The sequence below is a fragment of the Marmota marmota genome, unplaced genomic scaffold, assembly GCF_001458135.2.
Source record: "Marmota marmota marmota unplaced genomic scaffold, marMar, whole genome shotgun sequence".
In the NCBI taxonomy this organism is placed as follows: Eukaryota; Metazoa; Chordata; class Mammalia; order Rodentia; family Sciuridae; genus Marmota; species Marmota marmota.
Window position 1 is genome coordinate 5384725 of NW_025999925.1, and position 26919 is coordinate 5411643.

A 26919-nucleotide genomic window follows, 5' to 3' on the forward strand; every position below is an offset into this window, starting at 1 on the left:
AGGGAAGCCTTTCCTGTGCAAATCACATCTGAGCTAAAATCTGGAGGACAAAGACTGATTTGGGAAACTTCCAGAGCAGAGGAGACACACATGCAAAGGTCATAATAAAGGACATGGGAGAATTAGATAAATGGAAAGGAAGCCAGTATGGCCTGTGGCTAAGAGTAGTGGGCAGAGTCCCAGCCATAGAGCTGGCAGGGGCCAGGCCAATGGCAGAGCTTTCCAGCCAGATTGCTATCCAGAGTTGCCCCCAAGACCAATGAGAAGTGGGAGTTTTAAGCAGAAGGGTGAAGGGATTATGCAAGCTTGCACTGGCTCTAAAGTTGAGATGGACTGGGCTGGGGGTATTGGCAGGTCCAGAAAAGCGCTGATGGTAGCCTGCATTCTGATGCTAGAAAGATGCAGCTGATCCCAGGGGTATTGGAAAGAGATTTGACAGGATGGGATGATGGGCTGGACACAGGCTAGGGAAAGAAAAGGAAGCAGAAGGAGGATCCGTGCTTGAAGACTGAGGTAGCTGTTGATTTAATTGTGATTCTGATACCTTTGACCTTATTGTTCAGTAAGGACAAAATCACACTCACATTTTGCTGCCAAATACTATTCACCTTCCCAAGGTGATTCTAAACTGAATGCTGAAGAAGGCATTAAGTATTTATTTGCTGATGTGTTTGTTGTATTTATCCTGTCCTTGACTCATTTTAGATATTGTTATTTATTTATTTATTCTTTCCTCTACCAAATTCTACATTACTTGTTTGGGGTTTAAAATATATAATCAGTAAGTTATTCCTAGGGTTGTTTAATTTTTTTTTCCTTTGGAGTTGACTCATTTTATAAAATTTTTTTTAAGTTTTTATTTATTTGTTTGATGTGGTGCTGAGGACCAAACCCAAGGCCAAATGCATGCAAGGCAAGTGCTCTGAGCCACAACCTCAGCCCATGGGTTGACTCATTTTAATTGCTAAAAAAATCATATGTTTGTTTTTTTTTTTAAAGCTTGATTTGAACACATCATCATTAATAGTGATGCTTTCATGTCATTATATCTCAGGACTGTCCTCCAAGAATTTCTCCACAGTTTATAAAATCATTCAAATGAATTAGTATTGTAAATGGTTACCTACATAAACATTACACTTCTTAGATTGATAGTTGCTGTTTATAATTCCTTAGTTATGTTTTTTTTTTTCCTAGTTATGGTTTGATGTAGAGCATCATCTCATGCCCAGGCTCATGGTAGGGAGTCCCAGAGACTGTGACATGTCATTCACCTCATTTGGTTCCAGGCTGTTCTCAATTTCCTTCATCTTGTTTATTTCACAGATTTTAAAATTATACTTCAGACCTTTGAATTTTAACCATCAAACCTTATACTAAGTGGAACCCACAATTTTCCAAACACATTTTTATAAAAGGTTTTAAACAAATAGAAGATTTGGAAGAACTTTAAGTGAATAACTTTAAGTGATTTGTGCATACACAAATCCAGAATTCGTTGTGCTTTTTAGAGTTAAGCATAACCAAGCATAACCACCTTGGTTCAGTCATTAGCATTTTGCTCAATCATGTGTCTGTTTGGGTCCCTCTAGACATCCCCCAGTCCATCCTGTTTTTTCATAGATTTCCAGCTGTCCAAAGTTATGAATGCCAGCACATTTTCAGATCAACTTGCATATTACTAACTGGAATTTTATTTTTAAACACAATAAATATATTCATTTTATTTTTATGTGGTGCTGAGGATTGAACCCAGTGCCTCACACATGGTAGGTGAGCACTCTACCTCTGAGCCACGTCCCCCCACCCTAATAACTGGAATTTAATGTTGATTTTTTTAAAGGTAGAAATTATTTACAGTGACATGTACAAATCTTAAGTACTGTTTCCTCTGAGTTTTGACAAATGCAGATAGCTCTGCAACCCCAGTGCCATCAAGAGTGCAGGCTTCTCTGTCCCCCCAGTTCCCTCATGACCCTTTGCACCCTCCACCCCTGTCCTGCCCACCCTAGATAGAACCACTATGTGTGAATGTTTAGTCATAGGTTGGATAGAGCTTCATCCAGGTGCACTCTGTTGTGCTTGGCTTCTTTTCCTCATCATAAGTTTTTGAGACTCATCTATTTTGTATGTATCAGTAATTTTTTCCCCTTTTTATTACTAACTATTCTTTTGCCTCAATCCTCTGCATTGTACTTCTCCTATTCTTAGATTCCTGGGCTGTTTCCCGCTCTGGGCTGCTTTGAACATTCTTATACAAGTCTTTCTGTGAATAAAAGCTCTTGTTTTTCTTGGGTAAATACTTAGGGATAGAACTATTGGGTCATAGGGGAGATATATATCCATATCCATATTCCTGCTAGACCTTTTCTCAAAGTGGTCATACCATTTTATATTCCCTCCAACATCATGTTAAAGATTTCAGTAGATCTTCATCCTTGAAAAATTTTTTCTTTAGTTTTAGACATTCTGGTGGTGGGTGTGGAGGAGGAAAATATAATTTTTAAGTGATTATCTTTTAAGAAACAATGCTTTTTAAATGTAAACATAGCATTTAGCACAACAGCAAAATTTGTGGCAGCCTATGGTATTTTAAGTAATTAAAGGTTTAAAATTATGAGTCCTCCCTTAAGCTGGAAGTCCCCAAGGACATGCCGAGAAACTCTAGTTTTGAGCTCTGACAGAGAACTTCACAGGCCAGGGATGGTGGATTTCATGTTGCATAAACCGTAGTGCCAAAGCCTCTGGTTTTCCAGTAATGCACAGTATCACCATTCCAAGCCAGTTCTGCACATGAAAATATTCCACATTTTAAGATTTTACAAAGGGAAAAAACACATCACACTGTGTAAAGAGTGATGGCATGAGTACATTGAATTCTGACCTTTTCGCTGTAGCAAACATGTGATAAAACCTTTTGATCAGAGAAATTCAAACCATCCCCAAAATCTCAAGGAGAATTATTTTTCAAATAGATGTTGTGCATAGATCCAAGAGATATTTCCTTAGACCCCAGTTTAATAAGTCAAGGCGTGAGAATTTCTTTCTGGAGCCTCTCGGTAGACAGCAGAGTGACAGAGCAATTGGTTTTGGAACTAAAAGGACCACGGCTTGATGTTGGGCTCTGTGTACTAGCTGTGTGTCATAGGGAAGTTACTTACCCTCTTAAAACCTCAACTTCCTTGTCTGTCCAAAGGAATGGTGCTACTTCCCCACTTGCAAGGGTATTGTAATGATTACATTGCAAATGGAAAGCTGCCAATCTTGGGAAACATGTAAGAGATGTGTGTTGTCACAGGGTGAAGCTTAGCCCTCTTCCTGCTCCACAGTCCTCAAGCCTGTGAGCCTCCCCGAGCTGCCCACCACAGAGAACATGGAACTACAGAACCACTCATCCCCCTATTTATATTCTCAGCTCAACTAGGGGTTATGAGGAAAATAATTTTGATGGAATAATTCCTACCAAGTAATAAATGACTGGTAGGTTTAGATCTCTAGAAGAAATTCTCATTCTAAGATAATTTGTCATTCAAGCAAACTCAAGTTGTAAAATGGGATATTCAGGAGAGGCACACAAATCATTAGAGACCTTCAGTTAAAAACCCAGCACTTCTGGGGTGTGACAGAGATAGGTCTTCTGGTTCTGCCACTGGTTCAAAGCATCACAAAGTGAATCACAACAAAGGATCTGGGCAGTAGATGCTGATGCAGCCCTGGCGAATCTCTGATTTCAAAGCAAGGAGTATCTCTGGGATCTCCTGCTGGCAGTAGACGCAGAGAGAGAGCAGTTCAAAGGCCCATGAGCCAATCTGGGGGCAGTGCATCTAGCTTAGAAAGTGCCATGTGCAGCATCCTGTGTGGAGAAAGATGCAGCAGAGATACCCCAGAAGATGGAACTAGTACGTGTGCTCTGCATCCTTCCCTAGTCACTCTTCTTACCCTCAGTGGATGGGGTACATTCTCCCAAGAAAAACCAGATTGGTTTGCAAATCTGCTGGACCTTATGCTTCATTTGGTTCCTCTCCAGACAGCACACAGCCCATGTTGAGGTTTCAGGAGCTCCATCGTTCAGTCAGCTGGCCTGTGGTCTGCAAAATATGAGGAAAGGGGGTTTTGGTTTTTAGGTAATATGGGAAGCTGTGGGGCCTTGCTCCTAAAAAGGAGATATATTTTGATTCAGAGAGAAAAAGTAAGCATTTAAAAATCACTTGCTTTTGAGCTAGAGCTGATGGCGAAAACAAAACTAGGCAAAAGTTTTATTCTTTCAGTATAGTATAAAAATCCACACTGAATTTAATAGCTTTATAGCAGATAGTCCTTATTCTTAAAGGAAAATATAAAATACTTGTTCACCGAATAAATAAAAGGACCCCAAATTATGGGATAACTGAGTCAATAGCCCTTGGTGACATAATGACCAAGGTTTCACAGAGGTGGGTCATGTAATTGTTTCTGTAATTATGTGGAAAGGGACTGAGCTGAATAGTTCATTTTAACACTAAACATTTTACCCGATTACGTTTCAGTGTCTGTCGGGCTGGACCATTTTGCCTGTGTCTGATACAAGTGAGATTTCTAGCCATTACAGTTGATGTTGCTAAGCCATCCTAATCTTCCTCCACTGATGGTCCCACACACTCATCCTATTTTCCAAGTTAATCTCATCCCTTTGTTGAGTGGCTGAAAAGGTCTGATGGTCTGAGCCCTGGATGGCAGCAAGTGGAATTGGCAGTGAAACAGCACAATTATAAGTGTGATAGAACAAAATGTGCCCCACCACTAGCAAGAGAAGCATATTTATTTCTTGTGTTAATGGCTTCATTTTGTCATTTGACGGATATTTATTGAGCATTAGCACACAAAAAAATCTGATAATGAGAAAGAAATAGGTGCAAAACAGCATCTCGAGTTCAGATCTCATTGTGAAGAAACAGTTTATAAATTGGCTCTGTAATTGAGGAGCATTTGAAGGCCTTTCGGAAAGTCTGAAAAAAATCCTGGACTAAAATTTAGATTACTTTATATTACAGAAACATTTTATAAAATATCTGAAACAAACAGGTTATAATGAGACTGATAAGGAGAGACACGGCAGACTTGGCCTGAGCCAGGAAGCTGAGAAGCAATTACAGGTTATATATGTTACTTTAAATTTAGGTATGGCTTTCTGTCATTCTGCATTTCTGCAGACTGTCAACATGAGAACAGCTGACTGGAGCATAGCCATCCTGCTTAGAAAGTAGGTCCTCGGGTATTTGCCTGCTCTTAGGCTCAGCTGTTCTGGGTGTCTGATGGTGATAGAGCATTTGTAGTCTTGTCGCGTGGTATACATCTTTCATCTGTTCATCCTGTCTGCAACTTTTTGCTTTCTTGAAATCTTCAGAGTTTTTTTTTTTTAAATAACTAAATTGTTTGAGAAATATAGCAAATGCTCTATTTAAAATCTCTCTTCTTTCTTCCAAACTTCTGCATGATTTTAGATTCACAAGATTCATCGTGATTCAGGAGACAATTCTCAGACAGGTAAGAATACTTCAATTTGACTCTAATATGCTCAGAAGGCATTCATGGGTTCAAGTCTAAATTGCCCTGAAGGAATTTCAGTTGACATCTGCTATGCCAAAACATGGATTGCTAAAATCCAAGAGCTAATATTGGAAGGTTGGAGAACCAGAGACAAATTTAGGACCTCTTAAGATTCCTTGAATCCTCATCCATGCTTCCCCTATCTTGGTTAGAGATTACAAAGAGCAGATAAATTCAAAATAGAGTGGCCCAAAAGTCTAGAGGAGACTCTGGTTGGATAGGAAGCAGGTGAGAATATGGTGTTGGTTCAACTATGACCATTCTTTCCTTTCTTTGCAATAACTGGTGACCAGACCATCCAATTAGAAATGTGGCTGGGCCCTGGCCTGGTAGGCAGGTACCCTGAGATCCTATTTCAGCTGCCAACCTACTTGCCTAAGATCTTGGGCAGTGCACTGGTTTCCTTCTCCTTAAAATGAAGGGCTGGAGCTCAAGACTTCTACATATGGAAAGGCCTGGAATTATCTGCCCGTTAGAGGAAAGAAATCAGCCCGTTAGTAAAGATTTTTCAATTCTTGTTCTTTTAAGAATTGCAACCAACCATTCTCTGGCCTGTTGTTATCTAAAACCAGGTCCTGGGCTAATTCTTATTCCCTCTCCTTGATTCTAGCATGAGCATATTTAGCCTACTCAGAAAGATTTCATTTGCTTTTTCGGACCTTTAGTGTCTTCATTTGTAAAACAAATTAACAATGTCTGTCTTGTGGTTAATGGGGAATAAAGAAAAAAATGTATACTATCTAGCAGTACCTGCATTTAACTATATGGTATCTTCCTTCCCGTTTTCTGAAAATTTTTTAGGCCACAACAGCCTTGGATGACACGGCGACATTCACATACAGGCAGATTTTCTCCCAGATATTTTAGTTTCTTGAAACACTTTAGAGTGAAGGTATTATTTTAACAAACTTATGAGATTCTGGTGCCCAAAACTGAAATGAGCATTTACAGTGCCCAGCATTGCCTTGTACATAATAGACACTCAATGAATATTCACATTGAGCAATTGAAACCATTCCATCCTGGAAATCATAGGTTCCACCATTTATTAGCTCTTTGACCTGGGGCTACCTACATAATTAGCTCTTTGACCTTGGGCTACCTACATAAGTAAAATGAAGATAGCACTATGTAACTTTAAGAATTGTAATTATTAAATGAGATAGTTATTATATTTAAAGTATATAAAACAATGCCTGGTATATAATAGGTGATTAGTAAGAGGTAATTATCTTTTTTTTTATTTGGTGACACAATATCACTTTTTTGCCATCAAATTTGGCTGTTTAAATCACCTTTTATCCTTCTTTTCTCTACTTTAGATTTAAATTCATTCTACAAGGCTTCTGTTAAGAATGAATAATGAATTCTCAGATGTAAATGGCATTATTTTAGCCTTTATTGAAGAATAGTTTCTCCAAACTCTTAATCATTTCTATTGTTATAGATTCTCTTAATTCTGAGTTAAAATTGGGAAAAATAAGCATTATCCATCTTTGAATAATTCCTAATGAATGGTTGAGAATCAAGGCAGCCAGCCTCTGTCATAGCCTTAAAACTAAGCTCTCTGCTTTTAGTTGTATTTAGAAACTACATTTTGAGGAATTTTAAGTTCAATTTATTATTTGGTAAATAAATGTTAGGAATGTAGCTGATTAAATTCTTGAATAAGCTAAAGACATTATTAAATGACCAAATTAGTTTCTCAGGGTTGTAAAGAAGCCATGTGACCCTAATAATATTACTTAAATCACTAATGTCTGTAGAGGTCTTTGTAAGGAAAACGGAAACTACTATGCAAGGAGAGGAAAGGTATTCAGGCAGAGTCTGGAAGATGAAAATTAGGCAAAGGACGAGTAAATATTTTAAGTTAGGTCACTTAAGACAAGGTGCTATGGCTGCATCGTTCAGATTAACTTTATTATAGTTCTTCCTTCACTTTGTGCTGTATAAATACAATCTAGGTTTTGTTCTTATTTTTATCATTTTTTAGTTGAAACAGATTTCTTAGGAGAGTAAAGTGGTTTTAAAAGTTGATGTAGAGCTGAGCGCGGTGGCACACACCTGTAATCCCAGCAGCTCTGGAAGCTGAGGCAGGAGAATTACACATTCAAAAGCCTCAGCAATTTAGCAAGACCTTATCTCAAAATAAAAAATAGAAAGGGCTGAGGATGTAGCTCAGCGGTAAAGTGCTGCTGGGTTCAATCCCCAGTCCCTCTCCCAACTAAAAGTTAATGTAGAAAAGTACCTATGTCGTTAGGAAATGGAAACAGCAAGTAGTGAATAATATGATAAAGTCTATATGTGTCTAAAGAGACCCATATGCGAATGAACAGATGTAGTGGGTGTTGATGAATCGCCCCAAATTTTTAAAGTTTTAATGGTTATTTTTTAAATGATAATTTTACTCATGTAAAATAACCCTTTATGATAATCTTTATGTCCATGATGTAATAAGGCATCCGAAGAAAAAGTCATCATTTTACTACTAATAGGACAACTAATTTTGTGTCTTGATGAGTTGAAGAGAAAGTGGTTTATTATTTACTAAAATTATTTTCTATAGCTTAAAAAGTAACCTTGTGTTCTTCAAAGAATAAGAGAAAAATGCGTAAACTTTACCTACGAATGTGCTGAAAAGTAATCATTTCTCCTCTTCTGATGTGAAATCCTCAGAACCTCATTCATTCAGATATAAGAACAGAAGGAAAGAGTCCATTGATGTGAAATCCATATCATCTCGAGGCAGTGATGGTAAGAAGTTTTGATGATTTCTTTGACCTTTTTAAAATGTAGAAAATGACAGAGGAACGTGTTCAAGAATCCATCAGCATACAAATTCCAAGAAGAAAGATTTTTAACTAAACTGGCTCCCCACCCCCCATCCCTAAGTAAGCTGAAAAATTTTCAGAGTTTTAAGATTTTTTATGCCTTTTATAATCTTTGCCTTTATTTACTTATTTAGCTATTTTTTGAAGGCTCCGTATGTGTTTGCCTTCATGGACTAAGTTGTGTCAGGCCACATAACCATCTAAGCAGCTCAGTTTCCATAGCTAGCCAAGGTCATTCTTGGTACTAGGGGCTAAGGTGGAGCCAGAGTCCTGGCTTCCCAACTCCAATACACACCCGTTTTTCCATGTACCTGCTGCACGCACTTACTTTCCCTTAATAAAATGTCACAGAAACTGTGAGTCAGAATTTAGCAAAACATTTCTGCCCTGCAAGGCAGAATTTAGCAAAACACTTTTTGAGTTCAATGAACCAGGCTAACAAACCAATTGGATTTGAGATGGAAATGTGAAGGGTGATTCTGAAATGTCATTCCTAGGTGCCTAGGAAATTATAAGTAATACTTACAGAAATAGGAGAGTCTCTAGACGTGTCCAGGTTGGGGTTGAGAGAAGATGATGATTTCTTTTTCAGTGGAGATGCCTAGGAATCTGAAATACAGGACTGGGGCTGGGGCTGGGGCTAGAGATGTGGATTTGGGAATCCTAGAGGTACAGATGAAGCCATGCGCAGAAGAACTTCTCTAAGGACTGTGTGTGTGGTAAAAGAACAGAAGGTCTAAGCCCAAGCCTGAAGGCCCACCTTCAGTGATGACAAAGCACAGGAAATAGGGGGATTGAAGAGAACAGAGATGCTGGGATGCTGGGAGTGAGCCATGTGAGCACAGTGTCACCAGTCAAGAACATGAACGTGGCAAGAAACAGGGTGGCCAGCAGTGTTAAATGCTAGTGATCAGAGCTCTAGAACCAATGACAGATGAATAGATTTCATTCATTCATTTGTTGTGGCGGTGGTTTCTTTTTTTCTTTTTTTTTTTTTTTTTTTTTTTTTTTTGTGGTAGTGGGGATTGCTTCCAAGTCCATGCATATGCTAAGTAAGTACTGTACCACTGGACCACATTCCTAGCCCTTATTTGGTTTTTATTTGGCAACTGGAAGGACAGGGTCTAAGGGCATGAGGAAGAGGTAGCTATTACCTGTCAGAGAAAGGAAAGATGCAGGGGAGTGATTTAAAGGAATAAATAGAAGGGTCAAAGGAAGTGACTGTAATAGCAAGAAATGCAGAGTCTAGAGATGATCACAGAACAAGATGGATTAGCTGACATGGAATGCAAATGATTGAGACTAAGTATGTGCCATAGAGAATATAGATTGAACTATTTTGAGATAGGTTGAGGATATAATTAGAGCATATAGATGAAAAGGATCATGGACGAGCTAATTTGAACTGGGTTAGTTCAGTTTTTGGAGATTTTGAGGGGGTATCATCATGCCTCCAACATGAGTAAAATGGAGGTGGAAGAGCACAGGCGGGGCCCTCAGTGGCTGCCACCTGGGTACTGGAGTGGGCAACTCTGCTGATATGGGCTGGATTGAGTTGCCCCATCTAGGAAATGGAGATCCAACCCCTCCTCCTGCCTCACAAGAGGAGGTGAGAAAATCTGATGAAACCAGTACCTTTAAAGTGATGTTCTACCTCTTGAATTTTAAACCACATGTAAGCATTACCTAGTCAAAAAAAATTAAGTTACTTTTAAATGAAGTTTTCTACAGATAACAGCTAGAACCACCATGGGCTCTGGGTTTTCTGAACCTAAAGGCTCAGGAAGAAAGTTTGAGTAGCTCCAACTGGCACTGTGAGTGCACTTGGTCTGGTAACCCCACACCTTGCCGTGACCTACACCTTCCCTCCAGGATGCACAGTTAACCAGTCATGTGGCCAGCAGCTCAGGACTGAAAGTGACAGAATTGAAGGAGATTTAGTGATTTGTGGAAATGGAAGTCCTGGGGGATCGTTAGGCTGTTGGAATCAGGCCTTAGGATCCCATCAGCCTTCTCTGAACTTCTCTCTGTGGTCCAGGAACTTGTCAAGCCCTCCTGCTGCCAAAGTCCCAGGTCAGATTGTCTTTCCTGGCATGAGTTAGTCAAGGTGAGCTGTCAGCCTTTTAGGAAAAAGAGATGAGTGTGAATTCCTTGTTTCTTTGGTGGGAGGGTGGTCCCAGCAGAGTCGGGCTCCTGGCCCGTGGATTTCTGAGCTACACTTGGCCATGCTGAGCCTGAACCAGATTGCAACTTACTTTCCTTCTCGCCAGCACCAAGCTTGCAGAATCGTCGCTATCCATCCATGGCAAGGATCCACTCCATGACCATTGAGGCTCCCATCACCAAGGTGAGTGGCAGGTGCTGCCTTCTCTCTGCAGTCAGGGCCCCCTGTCCCTGGGCTCTGTTCTGGAGATGCATTCTACAAATGATATGGAGTTCATGGTCTAGTGGGAGAAACAGATATTGAACAAGCAAACATATAATAAATAAATGTACAGTTATAAAATACAGTAAATGCTTTGAAGGAAAACCACAGGACTCTCTGAGAGAAAATGAGAGTAGAGTCTGAATGTAGGCGGGGTGAAAAGTTTGATGCAAAACTTGAAGCATGTTGGTCCAGAGAAGACTGCAGGGAGCAGGAATGGCAAGGAAGAAAGCACTAAGATATTTTTTCAGATGACTGAAAGGAAGTCAGGGAAGCAGGAGCTTGGCGAGTAGAGGGGAGAAGACAATGGTGTGGGTTGCGCAGGGCTCAGCTCATTCTGGTCAATTGGGGTCATAAGAAGGCTGTGGTAGTTCATATGCAGCAGAAATCATCGAGGAGTTTAGAGTTGGGGTGGCATAATCAGGGTGTTATTGAAAAAGAGCCCTGAGCTGCCATGCAGACAACGGATCCAAGATGGCAAGTGTACAAGGCAAAAAGCCAATGTAGGGTCTTTCTCAAATTCCAGGCAAGAAATGAGGTAGCTGGGATAGAATCCAAGCAGTAGAGGTAGAGAGAAATGAATAGATCAAGAAATGTTTAGGGTTGGAATCAACTGGACTTGGTGAGGTCTGGGTGGGGAGAGAAATGAGGGAAAGCAACATGCTAAGCAGGGTCTCCCAGGTTTCTGGTTGAGCATGAGTTGGATAGAAGTGCTCTCTACTGCATTTTAGGAAACAGAGAAGGAGCACAGCTTTTATCTTTGATATTTTAAAAAATGTTTATTTGCTTGCTCTGGGGGGAGGGAAACAAGATCATGAGTTTACTTTCAGACATGGACGATATTCCACTAGGTATGTCCGATAGTCCGCCAGATCTACAAGTCTGGAGGCTGGGAGGTCTACTTGGGAGCTCTTGGCTATGGACCATATGTGTCCAGGGACATGGAAACAAAATATCATTTATGGAAGGTCCATAGAATGAGGGAGAGGACCAGACCAGTCTCTGAGGATCTCTAGCCTGGAGAAGAAAGCTAGAGAACAATCAACAAAGGAGCCTGGAAAAATGTGGTTCAGAGGTGGGAGGACATAGGAAAGCATGGGACACAAAGCATACTTCAGTAAATGGGAGGAAGTGACTTTTGAACAATAAGATATGTCATCCACTGAGATTCTTCTGGATTCCAGGTCTACTTATGACTTTTGAGAAGTAGCATCTTTACGTCCACAAATTTATTTATTAATTTATCTTATTTATTCTTGTTCTCTTCCTTAGGTTATAAATATAATCAATGCAGCCCAAGAAAACAGTCCAGTCACAGTAGCAGAAGCCTTGGACAGAGTTCTAGAAATTTTACGGACCACAGAATTATATTCGCCTCAGCTGGGTACCAAAGATGAAGATCCTCATACCAGTGATCTTGTTGGAGGCCTAATGACGGTGAGTGATGAGCAAAAGCCAGAAATGCAGGGGGACCGCGTTAAGTACCTGCTAGTGTACATGTAACATGTCACTGTCACTGTAGTTGCAGAAATACCTGTTTTATAGATTAACATTAGTGTAACCAACAAGCAGCTGCATTAATTTATGTATTACGTGTGGTGATGCTAAAATGATTCTTGCATTCATTTTTTTTTTCATAAGGCTGATTGACCATAGCAGTGGGAGACAGCCCATCTGAATTCCCGCTACAGTGAGGAGTGAATCAGCAAGTGACTGAGGACTAAATATACAAGATGGGAGTGATAGAGGCCCTCGTGGGCTGCTTCTTCCCCTTGATCTAGATTATAGTATTGGATGAGGGTCACAGCTCTATTTCTTGGACCTCCGAATTTACCTACACGGTTGGACCTCTGTATCCATGGGTTCTGCTCTACAGGTTCAGCCAACCACAGAAGGACAACCCAGAAAAGAAAAGAAGCTCCACACACAAGACAGTATCTGTACTGAACATGTACAGACTTTTTTGGTCATTATTCCCTAAACAGCGTAATAACTGTGTGCATTGTGTTAGGTATTATCAGTCATCCAGAGATGATTTAAAGTATATGGAGGATATATATATATATATACTGTGTGTAAATAGTATGCCATTTTATATAAGGAATGTTAGCATCCTCAGGTTTTAGTATCTAGGGGTGGTCCTGGAACGAATCCCCTGAGGATACCAAGGAATGGTTGTATAATGAAAAGATTTGTATTTAGACAACAGCAGTTTCTAAAATCTTAGCTATAGAATCTTTTTTTTAAAAATACAGAATCCCTTTTTTCTTTATTAAATTACTTATTTATTCTAATTTGTTATATATGATGGCAGAATGCAATTCATTTCATATTACACATATAGAGCAGAATTTTTCAAGTCACTGGTTGTACACAACGTATTTTCACACCATTCATGTCTTCATACATGTACTTACTTAGGGTAATGATGTCTAACTCATTCCACCATCATTCCTATCCCCTTGCCCCCTCCCTTCCCCTCCCTCCCCTTTGCCCTATCTAAAGTTCCTCCATTCTTCCCATGCTCCCCTCCCCCATCACCTTTATGAGTACCATCCTCATATCAAAGAAAACATTTGACCTTTGGTTTTTTGGGATTGGCTTACTTCACATAGCGTTATATTCTCCAACTCCATCCATTTACCTGCAAATGCCATGATTTTATTCTCTTTTAATGCTGAGTAATATTCCATTGTGTATATATACCAAATTTTCCCTATCCATTCATCTACTGAAGGGCATCTGGGTTGGTTCCACTATTTACCTATTGTGAATTATACTGCTATAAATATTGACATGGCTGTGTCCCTCTAGTAGGCTGGGTTTTTTTTTGTGTGTGTGTGTGTATAAACCAAGGAGTGGGATAGCTGGGTCAAATACTGGTTTTGTTCCAAGTTTTCCAAGGAATCTCCATACTGCTTTCCAGATTGGCTGCACCAATTTGCAGTCCCACCAGGAATGTACAAGTGTGCCTTTTCCCCACATCCTCACCAACACTTATTGTTGTTTGTATTCTTAATAGCTGCCATTCTGACTGGAGTGAGGTGAAATTAGTAGTTTTGATTTACATTTCTCTAATTGCTAGAGATGATGAACATTTTTTTCATATATTTGTTGATTGATTATACCTCTTCTGAGAAGTGTCTGCTCAGTTCCTTGGCCCATTGATTGATTGGGTTATTTGTTTTATTGGTGTTTAGCTTTTTGTGTTCTTTATATACCCTAGAGATTTGTGCTCTAATCTCTTGATGGGCAAGTGGTAAAAATTTGCTCCCAAGCTGTAGGCTCTCTATTCATCTCACTGATTCTTTTGCTGAGAAGAAGCTTTTTAGTTTAAATCCATTCCATTTATTGATTCTTGGTTTTAATTCTTGCACTATAGGTGTCTTATTAAGGAAATTGGGTCCTAATTTGACATGATGAAGGTTTGGGCCTACTTTTTCTTCAATTAGGCACAAGGTCTCTGGTTTAATTCCTAGCCCCTTGATTCACTTTGAGTTGAGTTTTGTGCATGGTAAGAGATAGAGGTTTAATTTTATTTTGTTATATGAGGACTTCCAGTTTTCCCAGCACCATTTGTTGAAGAGGCTATTTTTTCTCCAATGTATGTTTTTGGCGGCTTTGTCTAATATAAGATAACTATAGTTATGTGGGTTAATCTCTGTGTCCTCTGTTCTGTACCATTGGTCTACAGATCTATTTTGGTGCCAATACCATGCTGTTTTTGTTACTGTTGCTTATAGTATAGTTTAAGGTTTGGAATAGTAATGCTACCAGATTTACTCTTCTTGCTAAGGATTGCTTTGGCTATTCTGGGTCTCTTACTTTTCCAGATGAATTTCATGATTGCTTTTTCTATTTCTATGAGAAATGTCATTGGGATTTTGATTGGGATTGCATTGAATGTGTATACTACTTTTGGTAGTGTGGTCATTTTGACAATATTAATTCTGCCTATCCAAGAACAAGGGAGATCTTTCCATCTTCTAAAGTCTTCTTTAATTTCTTTCTTTAGTGTTCTGTAGTTTTCATTGTGGGTCTTTCATCTTTTTTGTTAAGTTGATCTCCAAGTATTTTATTTACTTATTTAATTTTTTGAGGCTATTTTAAATGGGATGGTTTTCCTAGTTTCTGTTTCTGAGGACTTGTCACTGATGTACAGAAATGCCTTTGATTTATGGGTTTTGATTTTATATCCAGCTACTTTGCTGAATTCATTTATTAGTTCTAGAAGATTTCTGGTGGAATGTTTTGGGTCTTCCAGGTATTAGAATCATATCATCTGAAAATAGTGATAATTTGAGTTCTTTAATTTCTTTTGACTGCCTGATTGCTCTGGCTAAAGTTTCAAGAACTATGTTAAATAGAAGTGGTAAAAGAGGGCATCCCTGACTTGTAGCTGAAATCAATGAAATTGAAACAAAAGAAACAATTGAAAAATTGACGAAACAGAAAGTTGGTACTTTGAAAAAAATAAATAAAATTGATAAATCATTGGCCATGCTAATGAAGAGAAGGAGAGAGAAAGCTCAAATTACTAACATCCATGATGAAAAAGGAAATATTATGACAGGAACTATAGAAATACAGAAGATAATTAGAAATTGTTTGGAAAAATTGTCAATGAAATAGAAAATATCGATGGCATCAACAAATTTCTAGAGGCATATGATATGCCCAAACTAAATAAAAATTTAAACTGATCCATTTCAAGAAAGAAAATAGAGGACATCATCAGAAGCCTACCAACCAAGAAAAGCCCAGGACCGGATGGATACACAGCTGAGTTCTACAAGACCTTTAAAGAAGAACTAACACCAATACTTCTCAAAACTATTTCATGAAATAGAAAAAGAGGGAACACTTCCAAATACATTCTGTGAGGCCAATTTCAAAACCAGACAAAGACACATCAAAGAAAGAAAACTTCAGACCAATATCTCTAGTGAATATAGATGCAAAAAATTCTCAATAAAATTCTGGAAAATAGAATACAAAAACATATCAAAAAGATAGTGCACCCTATCAAGTAGGGTTCATCCCAGGGATGCAAGGTTGGTTCAACATACAGAAATAAATAAATGTAATTCATCACGTCAATAGACTTAAAGATAAGAATCATATGATCATCTCAATAGATGCAGAAAAATCATTTGACAAAATACAGCACCCTTTTATGTTCAAAACGCTAGAAAAACTAGGGATATCAGGAACATACCTCAACATTGTAAAGGCTATCTATGCTAAGCCCCAGGCCAACATCATTCTAAATGGAGAAAAATTGAAAGCATTCCCTCTAAAATCTAGAATCCTTTCCTTTAGTTTATATAAAGTTCCATTTATAATTAGATAAAGGTAGTGCGGAGAAGAGAAGAAGGAACCACCCTCCATTGACACACCAAGAGACAGCACTGGTGTGTGACCACCAAGAGCAGCTGGTGTTTAAGGACTCACCCTGCTCTGGTGTTTTGCTGTGATTTATTTGGCTTTAATCATCATCTATTAGCAAATGAAGAAAAAGAAAAAAAATTAAAATTATTCATTTGGGCTCCTCATCAGATGCTAAAACTAGCCTAAGAGTCATGTAGGAGTTTAATTTTGAAGGTTTCTATCTAGACCTACCTCCAAATACTGAGTGTTGCTTAGCTATATTTTGAGTGACCTCTTGTTTTTACCTTGGTCCTGGGCTGGCCTTGGCTGCCCCATTCCAATGCAGTGTGGACTTAACTTCTAGAGAACACTGTCAAGAGACTGGCACCAAGGCAGCCACTGCAGAGCTACATCTGGAGGTTGCTGGTTCCAGGAATAAGCTTCTTGTGTCCCTCCTCCATTGCTATATCTTCTTGGACTTCCTGCCCAGATAAGGCTGTGAAGACCCATATGGATGTCGGTCTCATTTTTGTGTGGCTTTTAGAATTAGAGAAAGAAAGGCAAGGAAAAGGCAGGGGAATTACCATCCCTGACTTAGAGGAAGGACAGGCGTGGCTGTGGTTGCTTATCTACTTATCCATATTTTAAGATTAAGCTATTGACCTAAAGATTCAAGATGTGACTTCAGGGGAGTTGTTCATAGCCAATACTACTTTAAAACTTACTACACACTTTCCCCAGGTAACAACAATTTAAAGTGACCCTTAAGCAAAGATCTAAATAATGAGGTACTTAGGAAAGGAAGGTGGAGGCAAGAATTTCAGATCCAAGAACCTTTGTGGGGACTGGTTCAAGTTCAAGAGCCAATAAATGCCAGAATACTGAAATTCTGTGCACTCTTATTCTGCCACTCCAAAGATCTCAAACTCAGAAAGCTTTTTTGTTTCTTAAAGGTTAACAGCCATGCTGACATAAAAAAACTAGCTAGAAAAAAGTATGTTAGTTATTAATAAAACATTGGCCCACCTTCTTTGAGACTTTATATTAGAAGGTTACCCCCAAATGGGGCCCATGGTTCTGGCTCTTCAAAATACAAATCTAAGAACATCAGCATAACACAATTCTTATGAGGGACTTTGAACACATCAAAAAAGAAAAAAATGTGTATCCAAAGCGAGATCTCTTTTACAATTTCAGTTCTGTGGCTTCACAATGCCAGAAGATGCCATGATAACCAAGCCAACTTGCAGCTCGGGTATGAGGCCCGCACACAGTCATGCCCACGGTGGTCACAGTTCACCTCTTGGGACAATGGCCACGGAAGAGAGAGTATCATCTGTCTTATAGCTGTTGTTCTGATTTAATTTTGAGCTCTGCCTCTACTTGGGGCTGCAGATTGAGCGGTTATTGAGGGTTCAGAGCTCTGGCTAATGAAGGAAATGAGAGAGCAATGATGGGATGTGAAGCCTGCTTCTAACAGCATCTCTTTTTATTCCAGGATGGCTTGAGAAGGTTGTCAGGAAATGAGTACGTGTTTACCAAGAGTAAGTTCTCATCCGTTTACCTGTTACAAATAACCCATCTTTAGCCTGTGCCATCCCCAGTGTTGAAATTATTGTTTCAATTGGGGAGGGGTCTTGTTGTTCTTCTAGTTGATCTCACTTGAGGTTGTGCATCTTTATGGCCCATGTTTGAATTAGGTCTCCTAATTAAGAGGTCTCCTGATTATTCAGCACTTTTAGAATAAGAATTGTAGATCTCTATACATTTAAACAGACAGTTATACTGAATTATTTTCTGTTTGGGGGTCTCAAGGTTTCATAATATTAGAGAAAAATTTTGATGTGAAAAATCTTTCTACCTCTGGAAGTTCAAGACTTTCTTTCTAGTGGCAACCATGAAGATGATGACAGATGCTCAGGGGCACTCAAGATTCCACAGTTAAGGGCTGAGGATGTGGCTCAGTGCTCACATGCCCCTAGGTTCTGTCCCCAGTACCAAAAAAAAAAAAAATTAATTCACAATTAACCAGCTTTCTCACTCCATCTGTTTGCTCAGATGTGCACCAGAGTCACAGTCACCTCGCAATGCCAATAACCATCAATGACGTTCCCCCTTCTATTGCCCAATTACTTGATAATGAGGAAAGTTGGGACTTCAACATCTTTGAATTGGAAGCGGTTACACACAAAAGGTATGTGACATCTCTCGCTAAGGCTAGTGGGGATTGATGGCCATGTCCAAGGTCTTCCCATCTGGAAATTTTGAGGGACACACACAAAAAAAGCTCCTTTATAGAGTGGGGAAGATCTGGGAAGAGCCCAAGTGTCCTTTGATCTCAGATCACTCCTTTGTGCTAGTGAGCCAAGAGTTTTAAGTTTTCTCTTTCCCAAACTTATTGAAGCTCCACCCTATAAAATGAATATGAGACAGGGCTCAGTGGCACACACTTGTAGTCCCTGATAATTGGGAGGCTGACACTGTAGGATTGCTTGAGCCCAGAAATTTGTGGCCAGCCTGGGCAACATAGTGAGACCCTGTCCCCTCCCTGCCTCCAAAAAGTGCATTCAAAAGCTCTATAGCTCTTTCTTTGATCCATCCTGTTGGCAGGGAGAAGACTAGAGAACTAAAAGAATCTCATTTATACTCAGAGAAGGCTATTTCTTCCCAGAGGTCGTGGTCTGTGGGATATGAATGACTCTCTAAAAGTAGCATGACTCTAAATGAGGTGGCTTTGCCATTCCTTTTGTCCTCAGGGAGCATAAAGCAGGTGCAGGGTTTATGTGGAGGGAAGAAGGCACGGCCAGGGATTTGTCTTGGTTGTCAGAGCCACCAAAGGGCCTGTGACTTACAGATAATCTAGAAGTAGTTTGGATTAATACTCAAGAGGCACCTATTGAACAAGTGACTGGTGAGAAGATGCATCTCCTACTCATTTGGGGAGATATTTTTATGCCCCTGTTCATGTAGAATAAGAAGAAAAAGAAAAATGCCTCCATTCCCATATCATCAAAGAATGCAATTTCCGGACCAGTGAATTCAATGAAACTGGGTTGCTTTTTCTTTTCCTATTTTGCAGGCCATTGGTTTACCTGGGCTTAAAGGTCTTCTCTCGGTTTGGAGTATGTGAATTTTTAAACTGTTCTGAAACCACTCTTCGGGCCTGGCTCCAAGTGATTGAAGCCAACTACCACTCCTCCAATGCCTACCACAACTCCACCCATGCCGCGGACGTCCTACATGCCACCGCTTTCTTCCTTGGAAAGGAAAGAGTGAAGGTGGGATTTTGATATCACCTTCTCACTGCCTGCTCTGGATCAGAGGTTCAGGAACTCAGGTTTAGTTAAATACATCAGGCAAAGAGCTACTTTGCAGCCAATTTGACAGAGGATTTTTTTGGGGGGCCCCCTACCAAATTGGTCATTTCGGTGTTACAAAGACATGTACTTTTTGCCTAGCCCTGTCCTCCCCCCAAATGCTTAAAATGTTAATTTATGCCACGATAGAGACTCCTTTACATATGTGGCTGATCCATAAGCCTGTGCTCTAAATGTTCACCAGCAGCATTGTGAAATTGAGTTGCAGGACAGAACTTCATTATCATAGCGAATGGTTGCTAGGTCTTGAGGTAAAGTTATAGTGTCGGGGCCATTGGTAATGTTACAATCCAGATAATATTGAGCTACTCACTTAACATGTGTATGTGTATGTTTTCTGTAGGTTGTAGGTATAAGTTTGTGAATCTGTATATCAATGACTTGTGCCTAATTGGGACAGAGTTCCACATCCCTCGCTCTTACTTAAGAGTTCAATGCTGTCCGTGAATGAGTGCTGATTTGTAGGGTGGCCTTGTGTCCTCCCCATGGAAAGCTGGCAGGAGATCCCCATTGCCCCTCTTTCTTAACTACCATCGATTGCACAGTGAAGCTTGTGATCTCTTTGGTACAGTTAGAACTAAAGCTTAATATTTGGTTTACCTTTGGGAGAAATGCTATATAGAGGCTGAAATTCTCTGTGAATGCTTAACATTAGATTGTTTTCTCAAAACAAGTGTTGATGAGGGATCAAGACCCTGGATGCTGAAGAAGAGACAGTGGGACAATTACAAGGAGCAGAAACAGCATCCAAACTAGTGTCATTAGTTTGTCAGTGACTTATACTGTTATTCACCCTCCTAAGTAAGAAAGCAAAGGATGTAGTCCAAGAATGATGCTTTTGAAGAATTTTGTCTTCTACTGAAAGAAAGAAAGAAAGAAAGAAAGAAAAAGAAAGAAAGAAAGAAAGAAAGAAAGAAAGAAAGAAAGAAAGAAAAAAAGAAAAGAAATCGCGAAGTCAGGCTATGTTTGTAACACCTCCCTCTGAGGAGCCACAGCACCTCTGCATCCCCACTGGGGATTCTGCTGTGAAACGGCTCACCATGTGATGGTGCATAGCTGAGGTCTCACCACCTACTCAGAACGGCCCCCAGGTCATGAATGCTGTGATCCCCAGCAGCTGCAGTCTTGAGTGAGAAGTGAACCTCACCTAAGCAGAGCTCTTCTAGGAAAACAGGTGAAGCATCTGACCAGTTAGGAGACACTTAGTCACTTCATCATCTTCCTGCCCACCCCACCTTCAAAATAGGTATTCTCCTTCAGCTTGTAGGTTCTGCTAGTGCATTCAAAGTCTTATTGGGTTTCTCAAACTACACTCATAGAAACAAGGCTTACAATTCAAGACATTTCCTAACTCAGGCAGACCCTGCCAGAAATTCAGAAAACATAGAGCTGCAAAGAACCTTGGAGACTTGGGGTATTAAATTCTCCTGAGCTCAGAGGTTTAGTTCCCAGCTTAAGATCACCAGACAGTCCACCACGAGGCACTTGCAGTGGGATTTACGCCTAAGGCCTCTTCCATCAGACCTGTTGCCACTGAAGAAGAGGTCAGGAAAATGTATTACTTCCTTGACTCATTTGTCCCTCTAATTTCCTAGGGACAGTAAATCTACAATCTTCTTTTTGTGTGTGCTGAGGATTGAACTGAGGGCCTTGTGCATGCTATAAGCACATGGACCACCACGGAGCTCACCCCCAGTCCCTAAGGTCAAATAATTAATGTCACTATTATAAAGTATCCTCTATCTAGCCATAGAGACAATGATCCCAGAGCTGACAGGTTCCTTCAGTTTGTTATGGACGCCTCCCCATCTTCCCCTCTTAACTGATTCGTAGGAGCTACTGCAAGTAGAGGCCAGGACAGCCACATTCCTTTCTTATTCTCTGGGCCTAAATGGCTATCGTGAATAAGGAACTATTTGAAAGACTGTGGCCAGTCTTTCTCATGGGATCCAAATTCAAACCTACTTCTGGTTAAAGAAGTAAAACACATCCAGAGTGATCTGCGTGTCCAGAGATTTGGAATCTCACAGCTGCAGGTTTGGGAGCTTCTTCCACAAACAGCCCCTCACCACCCCCACCTAGGCAGGCCCTTCCTTCTCCTCTATCCTTGATGATGATCTAGCCTGGTCTTCTCTTGCCATCTCTCAGCCATTTCTTACAAGACAGTGCATTATTAGTCCTCACCAAACGGCAGGACACAGCTCATTATTGGTATCTTTGTAGAAGTGTCGTTGTCATTGTGTTTTTGGTTTAAATCAGTGTAGGCTAGATAGGAAGGTAGGTCTCCTCTGGTGCCACCTGTGTTTTCTATTCCAGTTACTTGACTCCATATCGTTGAATAGTTTAAAAATAAATTGAGGAGAGGGGGCCTGGGATTGTAGCTCAGTGGTGGAGCACTTGCCTAGCACATGTGAGGCACTGGGTTTGATTCTCAGCACCACATAAAAAACAAATAGATAAAATAAAGGTATTGTGTCCATCTACAACTAAAATTTTTTAAAAAATAATAAACAAATAAATTGGGCAGAGACTCCAAGCAGGATTGGACACATTACAGGAGCCCTAGCTGGGGCCCAGAGCTTGGCCCCCTGGGTCCTCACTGTATAGATAGAATCACTGGAAATGGAGCCCAAGTTGAGGCAGTTCTGAGTCCTGAGCTTGGAGATAACTGACTGCACCTGTAGGTTACAGTGTCTCTCTTGAAAGAAGTGAAACAGGGTCAGTCATGCTTGCTTGGCCTGGTTACTACAGACTCTACCCTGAAAAGAGTTGAAAAGATGAATAACATCTACTGCTGCTTGGGAAATCTGGTCATGTTGCCCAGGACCAATCCAGGTTGTTGCTTACCAGCTCCATAAGATTAGGATTCAAAATGGAAATGGCTCCTTTTGAGGGGAACAGCTTTCAGCAAAGAACACCACAGCCCTCAATCCAACATAAGCATGACAGGTGTCTGTGCAGGACAACGCTGTGCCTCATATTCAGCCCTCCTCACCTGAGCAGCAGGTTGGGCACACCAAAAATTATGGCCACACCTCCAGCTTCACTCAGGGGAGCACTTTTCCCCTTTCTCCCTGTCCTTTAGCCATGCTGATGCTCTCTAGTTTTCCTGAATAATCCCTTTTGCTTGTTTGCTCTCAGGAGCTTCATGTAGGCCATTCTTGTCACTTGTGTCTGGTTAATTCCTGCTTTTTCTTCAAGTCTCAGCATAAGAACAAATCACTTCCTTAGAAAAGCCATCCCTGGCCACCCTCTGGGTCTGTGCCATCCAATTTGGTAGCCATTAGCTACACATGGCTATTAAAATGAAATAAAGTTAAAAAGTTTAGTTTCTCCGTTGCACTGGCTACATTGCCAATTTCCAGTAGCTACACAGGACCAGGGCATTGAGTAGAACAGACAGAAAACCTTTTCATTGTCACAGAATGCTTGTTGGACAGTACTGCCCTAAATTAGACCAGGTCCCATGGTGATAGTCGCAAAGCATTTGTACATTCCTTCTTAGTACAACCACATAGTTACTTCTATTGGTGTGTTTTTAAAATTTATTTCTATTTCTCCCTCTAGATGATAAGCTCCATTAGTGCAGAGACTGTGTCGGTACAAATCATTGCTGTAACTATGACACTATGCCTGATAACTGGCACCCAGTAGGCATCTAATAAATAATTACTGAATGAATTATCTCCTAGAATGGCATCTCTTTTATAACAGGAACCTGTTTGATAACTTCCTCCTAAAGCTTCAAGCTAAGAACACATTTGTATCCCCAGATGCACTGGTTTGTGTTCTTAATTTGCATAATGAAAGCTTTAGAGTTTCTCTTCTTGCCTTTGCTACCTGCTGTTCCAGAACTGAATTTCATTCTTAGCTGCAAGTGCCCCCTTAGCTTTGGGGTCCAGGTAAAATTATACTCGCCCAAGATCCTCTACTGCTGGGCTCCAGTCACTCTACCGTTGTGTGACTAGTGCTGTCCCACCTGTGCTCTTTACCACCAGCACTCTCAAGATGTTTTCAGAAGTGGGCAACAGAATAAGTAATATTTGTCATGCTAGGCTACTCTACTGTATCTGTCACAGAAGATAGTTACAGTGATACTACACAGCATGCAATTCAGGAGGCCTTTGGCTTTTTCCTGCAAAACTGGAGTTCATGGGCTCTGGGAAAGGGTTTAGGTATGGACTACAACTGCAGCTTGGGGTTCCATTTCCCTCCAGATAACACAGCATCACAAGGTGACATGATGTGTCCAAGGCCGCCTCTAAGCTAAGGCTAGCAGAAGGCTAAAAGAACATTCTAAAACCCCCCTGGCTCTTTCCCTCCCAAGACAGGAATGGACACAGGTCTCCAGAACCCAATGAGTAATGCTCAACATCATTTTCCCCTTATCCCAGGGAAGCCTGGACCAGCTGGATGAGGTGGCAGCCCTGATTGCTGCCACAGTTCATGACGTGGATCACCCGGGAAGGACCAACTCTTTCCTGTGCAACGCGGGCAGTGAGCTCGCTGTGCTCTACAATGACACTGCAGTCTTGGAGAGTCACCACACAGCCCTGGCCTTCCAGCTCACAGTCAAGGACACCAAGTGCAACATTTTCAAGAACATTGACAGGTTTGTTGTGTTTGGGCTTCTGTGCTCAGGTTTGCAAAGCTAAAGTGGGAAATTCGGCTTTCCCTGGCTTCTCTGAATACTCTGGAAATAAGAATAGTTGTAGCATGGTATCTGATAACACAATAATAACCTGAGCCTTGTAAACTTAATTTTACCTTTCAGACTGCCTTCTTGTTTTTAAATATTATTTGGTGTTCAGTCAGTTCATGAAAATGTTTTATACACTACAAAGCACTGCATAAATATTGACTGTGTTACTAATAAGACTAGCAGATATTTTTACCCTCTCAGGAGGACATCTTGTCTTTTGTGTAACTCAAAGAAATGTGTCCTCTCCTGTCTTTTCACAGCTGTTTTTGGCCACTTAAAATTCTACCTCATGAGGTTTCAGCAGGAGCGCTGGAGCCCAAAGGGTTGGGAAGGAAGGGTTTCCTCACTGTGAGTTCTCTTCTGCTGATAGCTGGCCAGATGTGACCAGACAGGAACAGTTCTTCTTGCCTCTGAGTAGCCCCGAGGTTAGGCTTTGGGTATTTCCTGTGCAGTGGTTGGGCAAACCTCCTGGGAGAGGACACAGAGCTCGCTTGGGTCTCAAGACTTCTTGTCTCCCTGAGCTTATCACTAGTCTCCAGAAATCTAGGGAAATTAGTTTCAAGTATCAAGGATTTGTTTGTAAACTTTTGCAGAAAGAATTTTTTCCTTTTGTGGGGGAGGCAGGGTACTGCAGATTGAACTCAGGGACACTCGACCACTGAGCCGCATCCCCATCCCTATTTTATCTTTTATTTAAACAGGGTCTCACTGAGTTGCTTATTGCCTCACTTTTGCTGAGGCTGGCTTTGAACTCTTGATCCTCTTGCCTCAGCCTCTTGAGCTGCTGAGATTACAGCCGTGTGCCACCTCTCCCGGCAAGAAAGAATTTTTTTTCTAATAGCTAATTTTAGTCAGCCCCTCCATTCTGGCTCTTAAAGTTAAAAAAAAAAAAATTTGGGTTTGATGTTCTATCCATTATGACTAGAAGTTAGAGAATTGCTTATTTACAAGAAAATCTCTTTCAATTCCATCATCAGAAGAAGTCATGAGAGTTCTCTGCATAGGAGTCTTGTCTGCACAGAATGTAGAGGGACAGCTTATCAGGAAGTGACAGTCCCAGCCTGTCACTTCCTTCCACCTCCCTGGCTCTGGTGGTCTCAAGGAAAGGGAGAAGGGACTTACCTTGTAAAATAAGTGTCCACCATACAACAGTTACTTTCTTTTCTTTTAATACTCATCATTCATATGAGGACGGGTTAGTGGTCACTGGGGACAATGGAATAGTGTCTACAATCCTGGCTTGTTGAAAGGACAAGCAGGTAAACTTTTCTGTGATCTGCACTCATTTAACTCTGGCCCAGCTTTCTCCCAGGTTGTGGGAAGCATGGTGAAACGGCAACAGAACAGTTCTAATTTGGGATATGATGTGAACAAGGCCCTTTGTCTTCTGGTTATTTTAGGAACCATTATCGAACGCTGCGCCAGGCTATTATTGACATGGTTTTGGCAACAGAGATGACAAAACACTTTGAACATGTGAATAAATTTGTGAACAGCATCAACAAGCCAATGGCAGCTGAGGTAAGCATCTCCCATGTAATGAGATGCATTCAACTGTACTTTGATACAGGAGCACCCACTCTGGCATCAAAGCATTTTCTCCCTCTTGAATGCAAGGTGGTTATTTGCTTGGAGCTGGTAAAGAGCTGAAAGTCCTGGCTTCTTGTTTTTCTTGGGGATGAGAACAGATTGACAGTGTCCATAGCAACTCTGAGCTAAGTCAAAAAAAAAAAAAAAAAAAGGTTCTGAGATAAAGCCAGTAGTGACAGAAGTATGATAGGCCCAGAGAATTTGCTGGAAGGAGCCTGTAGACCAGTGGAGACCGGCATGAACAGTGGCATTAACTTAGGGGAGCCGAGGCCTTTCTAATTCTGCTCTTGGAGCTCTTAAGAGACCTCACAGTTGGAGAATGTTTTTAAGAACCTCACTCCTGCTGATTCACCTTAAAAGCATACTAGTATCCGAAGACTATATTGAAAATGGGACGGAAAAGGAAAGTTGTTTTTCTTTTTCTTTTTTTTTTTTTTTAAAGCTTATTGATGTACCTTGGACCTGCCTTAAGGTCCTTAAAATCTGGGTTTTAGGAACAAGGGACAGAAGGTTCACATTTCTGTTGTTTAAGATGAAATCAACTATCTTCTAAACCATGAAGCTGTCTGCAGCCCTGCAAAGGTAGCATTCTGCTCACACTTCTGGAGCAGAGGAGGTTGGAGAAATGGATGGTATTGATGAATGGCTATCTTTTTTATTTTTTTTAATCAGAAAATTCAAAAAACTTTATTTGGAATTTTAAAGTTAAAGAACAATATTAACCAAAATTGGAATTAGTGCTGGTAGAGTCTTTCTTCATTTTTCCAGATAATTTTTTTAAAAGTTTTAATTTATTTGTCCTAATTAGTTATAAATGACAGCAGAATGCTCTTCAATTCATTGTACACAAATGGAGCAAACTTTTTGATTTCTCTGGTTGCACCCAAAGTAGGGTCACACCATTCGTGCAATGATACATGTACCTAGGGTAATAATGTCCGTCTCATTCCACCATCTTTCCTACCCCCATGCCTCCTCCCCACCTCCCCTTTGCTCCATCCAAAGTTCCTCCACTCATCTTATGGTCACCCCCCCCCC

At 40.5% G+C, this 26919-nt stretch overlaps 1 protein-coding gene across 9 annotated transcripts in view; it reads left to right on the top strand.

Moving 5' to 3' along the window:
• Pde8b (phosphodiesterase 8B) overlaps positions 1–26919 on the top strand; it is a 233653-nt gene that overhangs the window by 198488 nt on the left and 8246 nt on the right. For all 9 annotated transcript variants that reach the window (XM_048800167.1, XM_048800164.1, XM_048800165.1 and 6 more), the window contains 9 exons: positions 5481–5523; positions 8263–8340; positions 10688–10764; positions 12115–12279; positions 17711–17756; positions 18271–18406; positions 19292–19490; positions 23984–24201; positions 25692–25812. In XM_048800167.1, the coding sequence (XP_048656124.1) occupies positions 5481–5523; positions 8263–8340; positions 10688–10764; positions 12115–12279; positions 17711–17756; positions 18271–18406; positions 19292–19490; positions 23984–24201; positions 25692–25812 (1083 nt within the window). The remainder of the gene's footprint in view (positions 1–5480; positions 5524–8262; positions 8341–10687; positions 10765–12114; positions 12280–17710; positions 17757–18270; positions 18407–19291; positions 19491–23983; positions 24202–25691; positions 25813–26919) is intronic.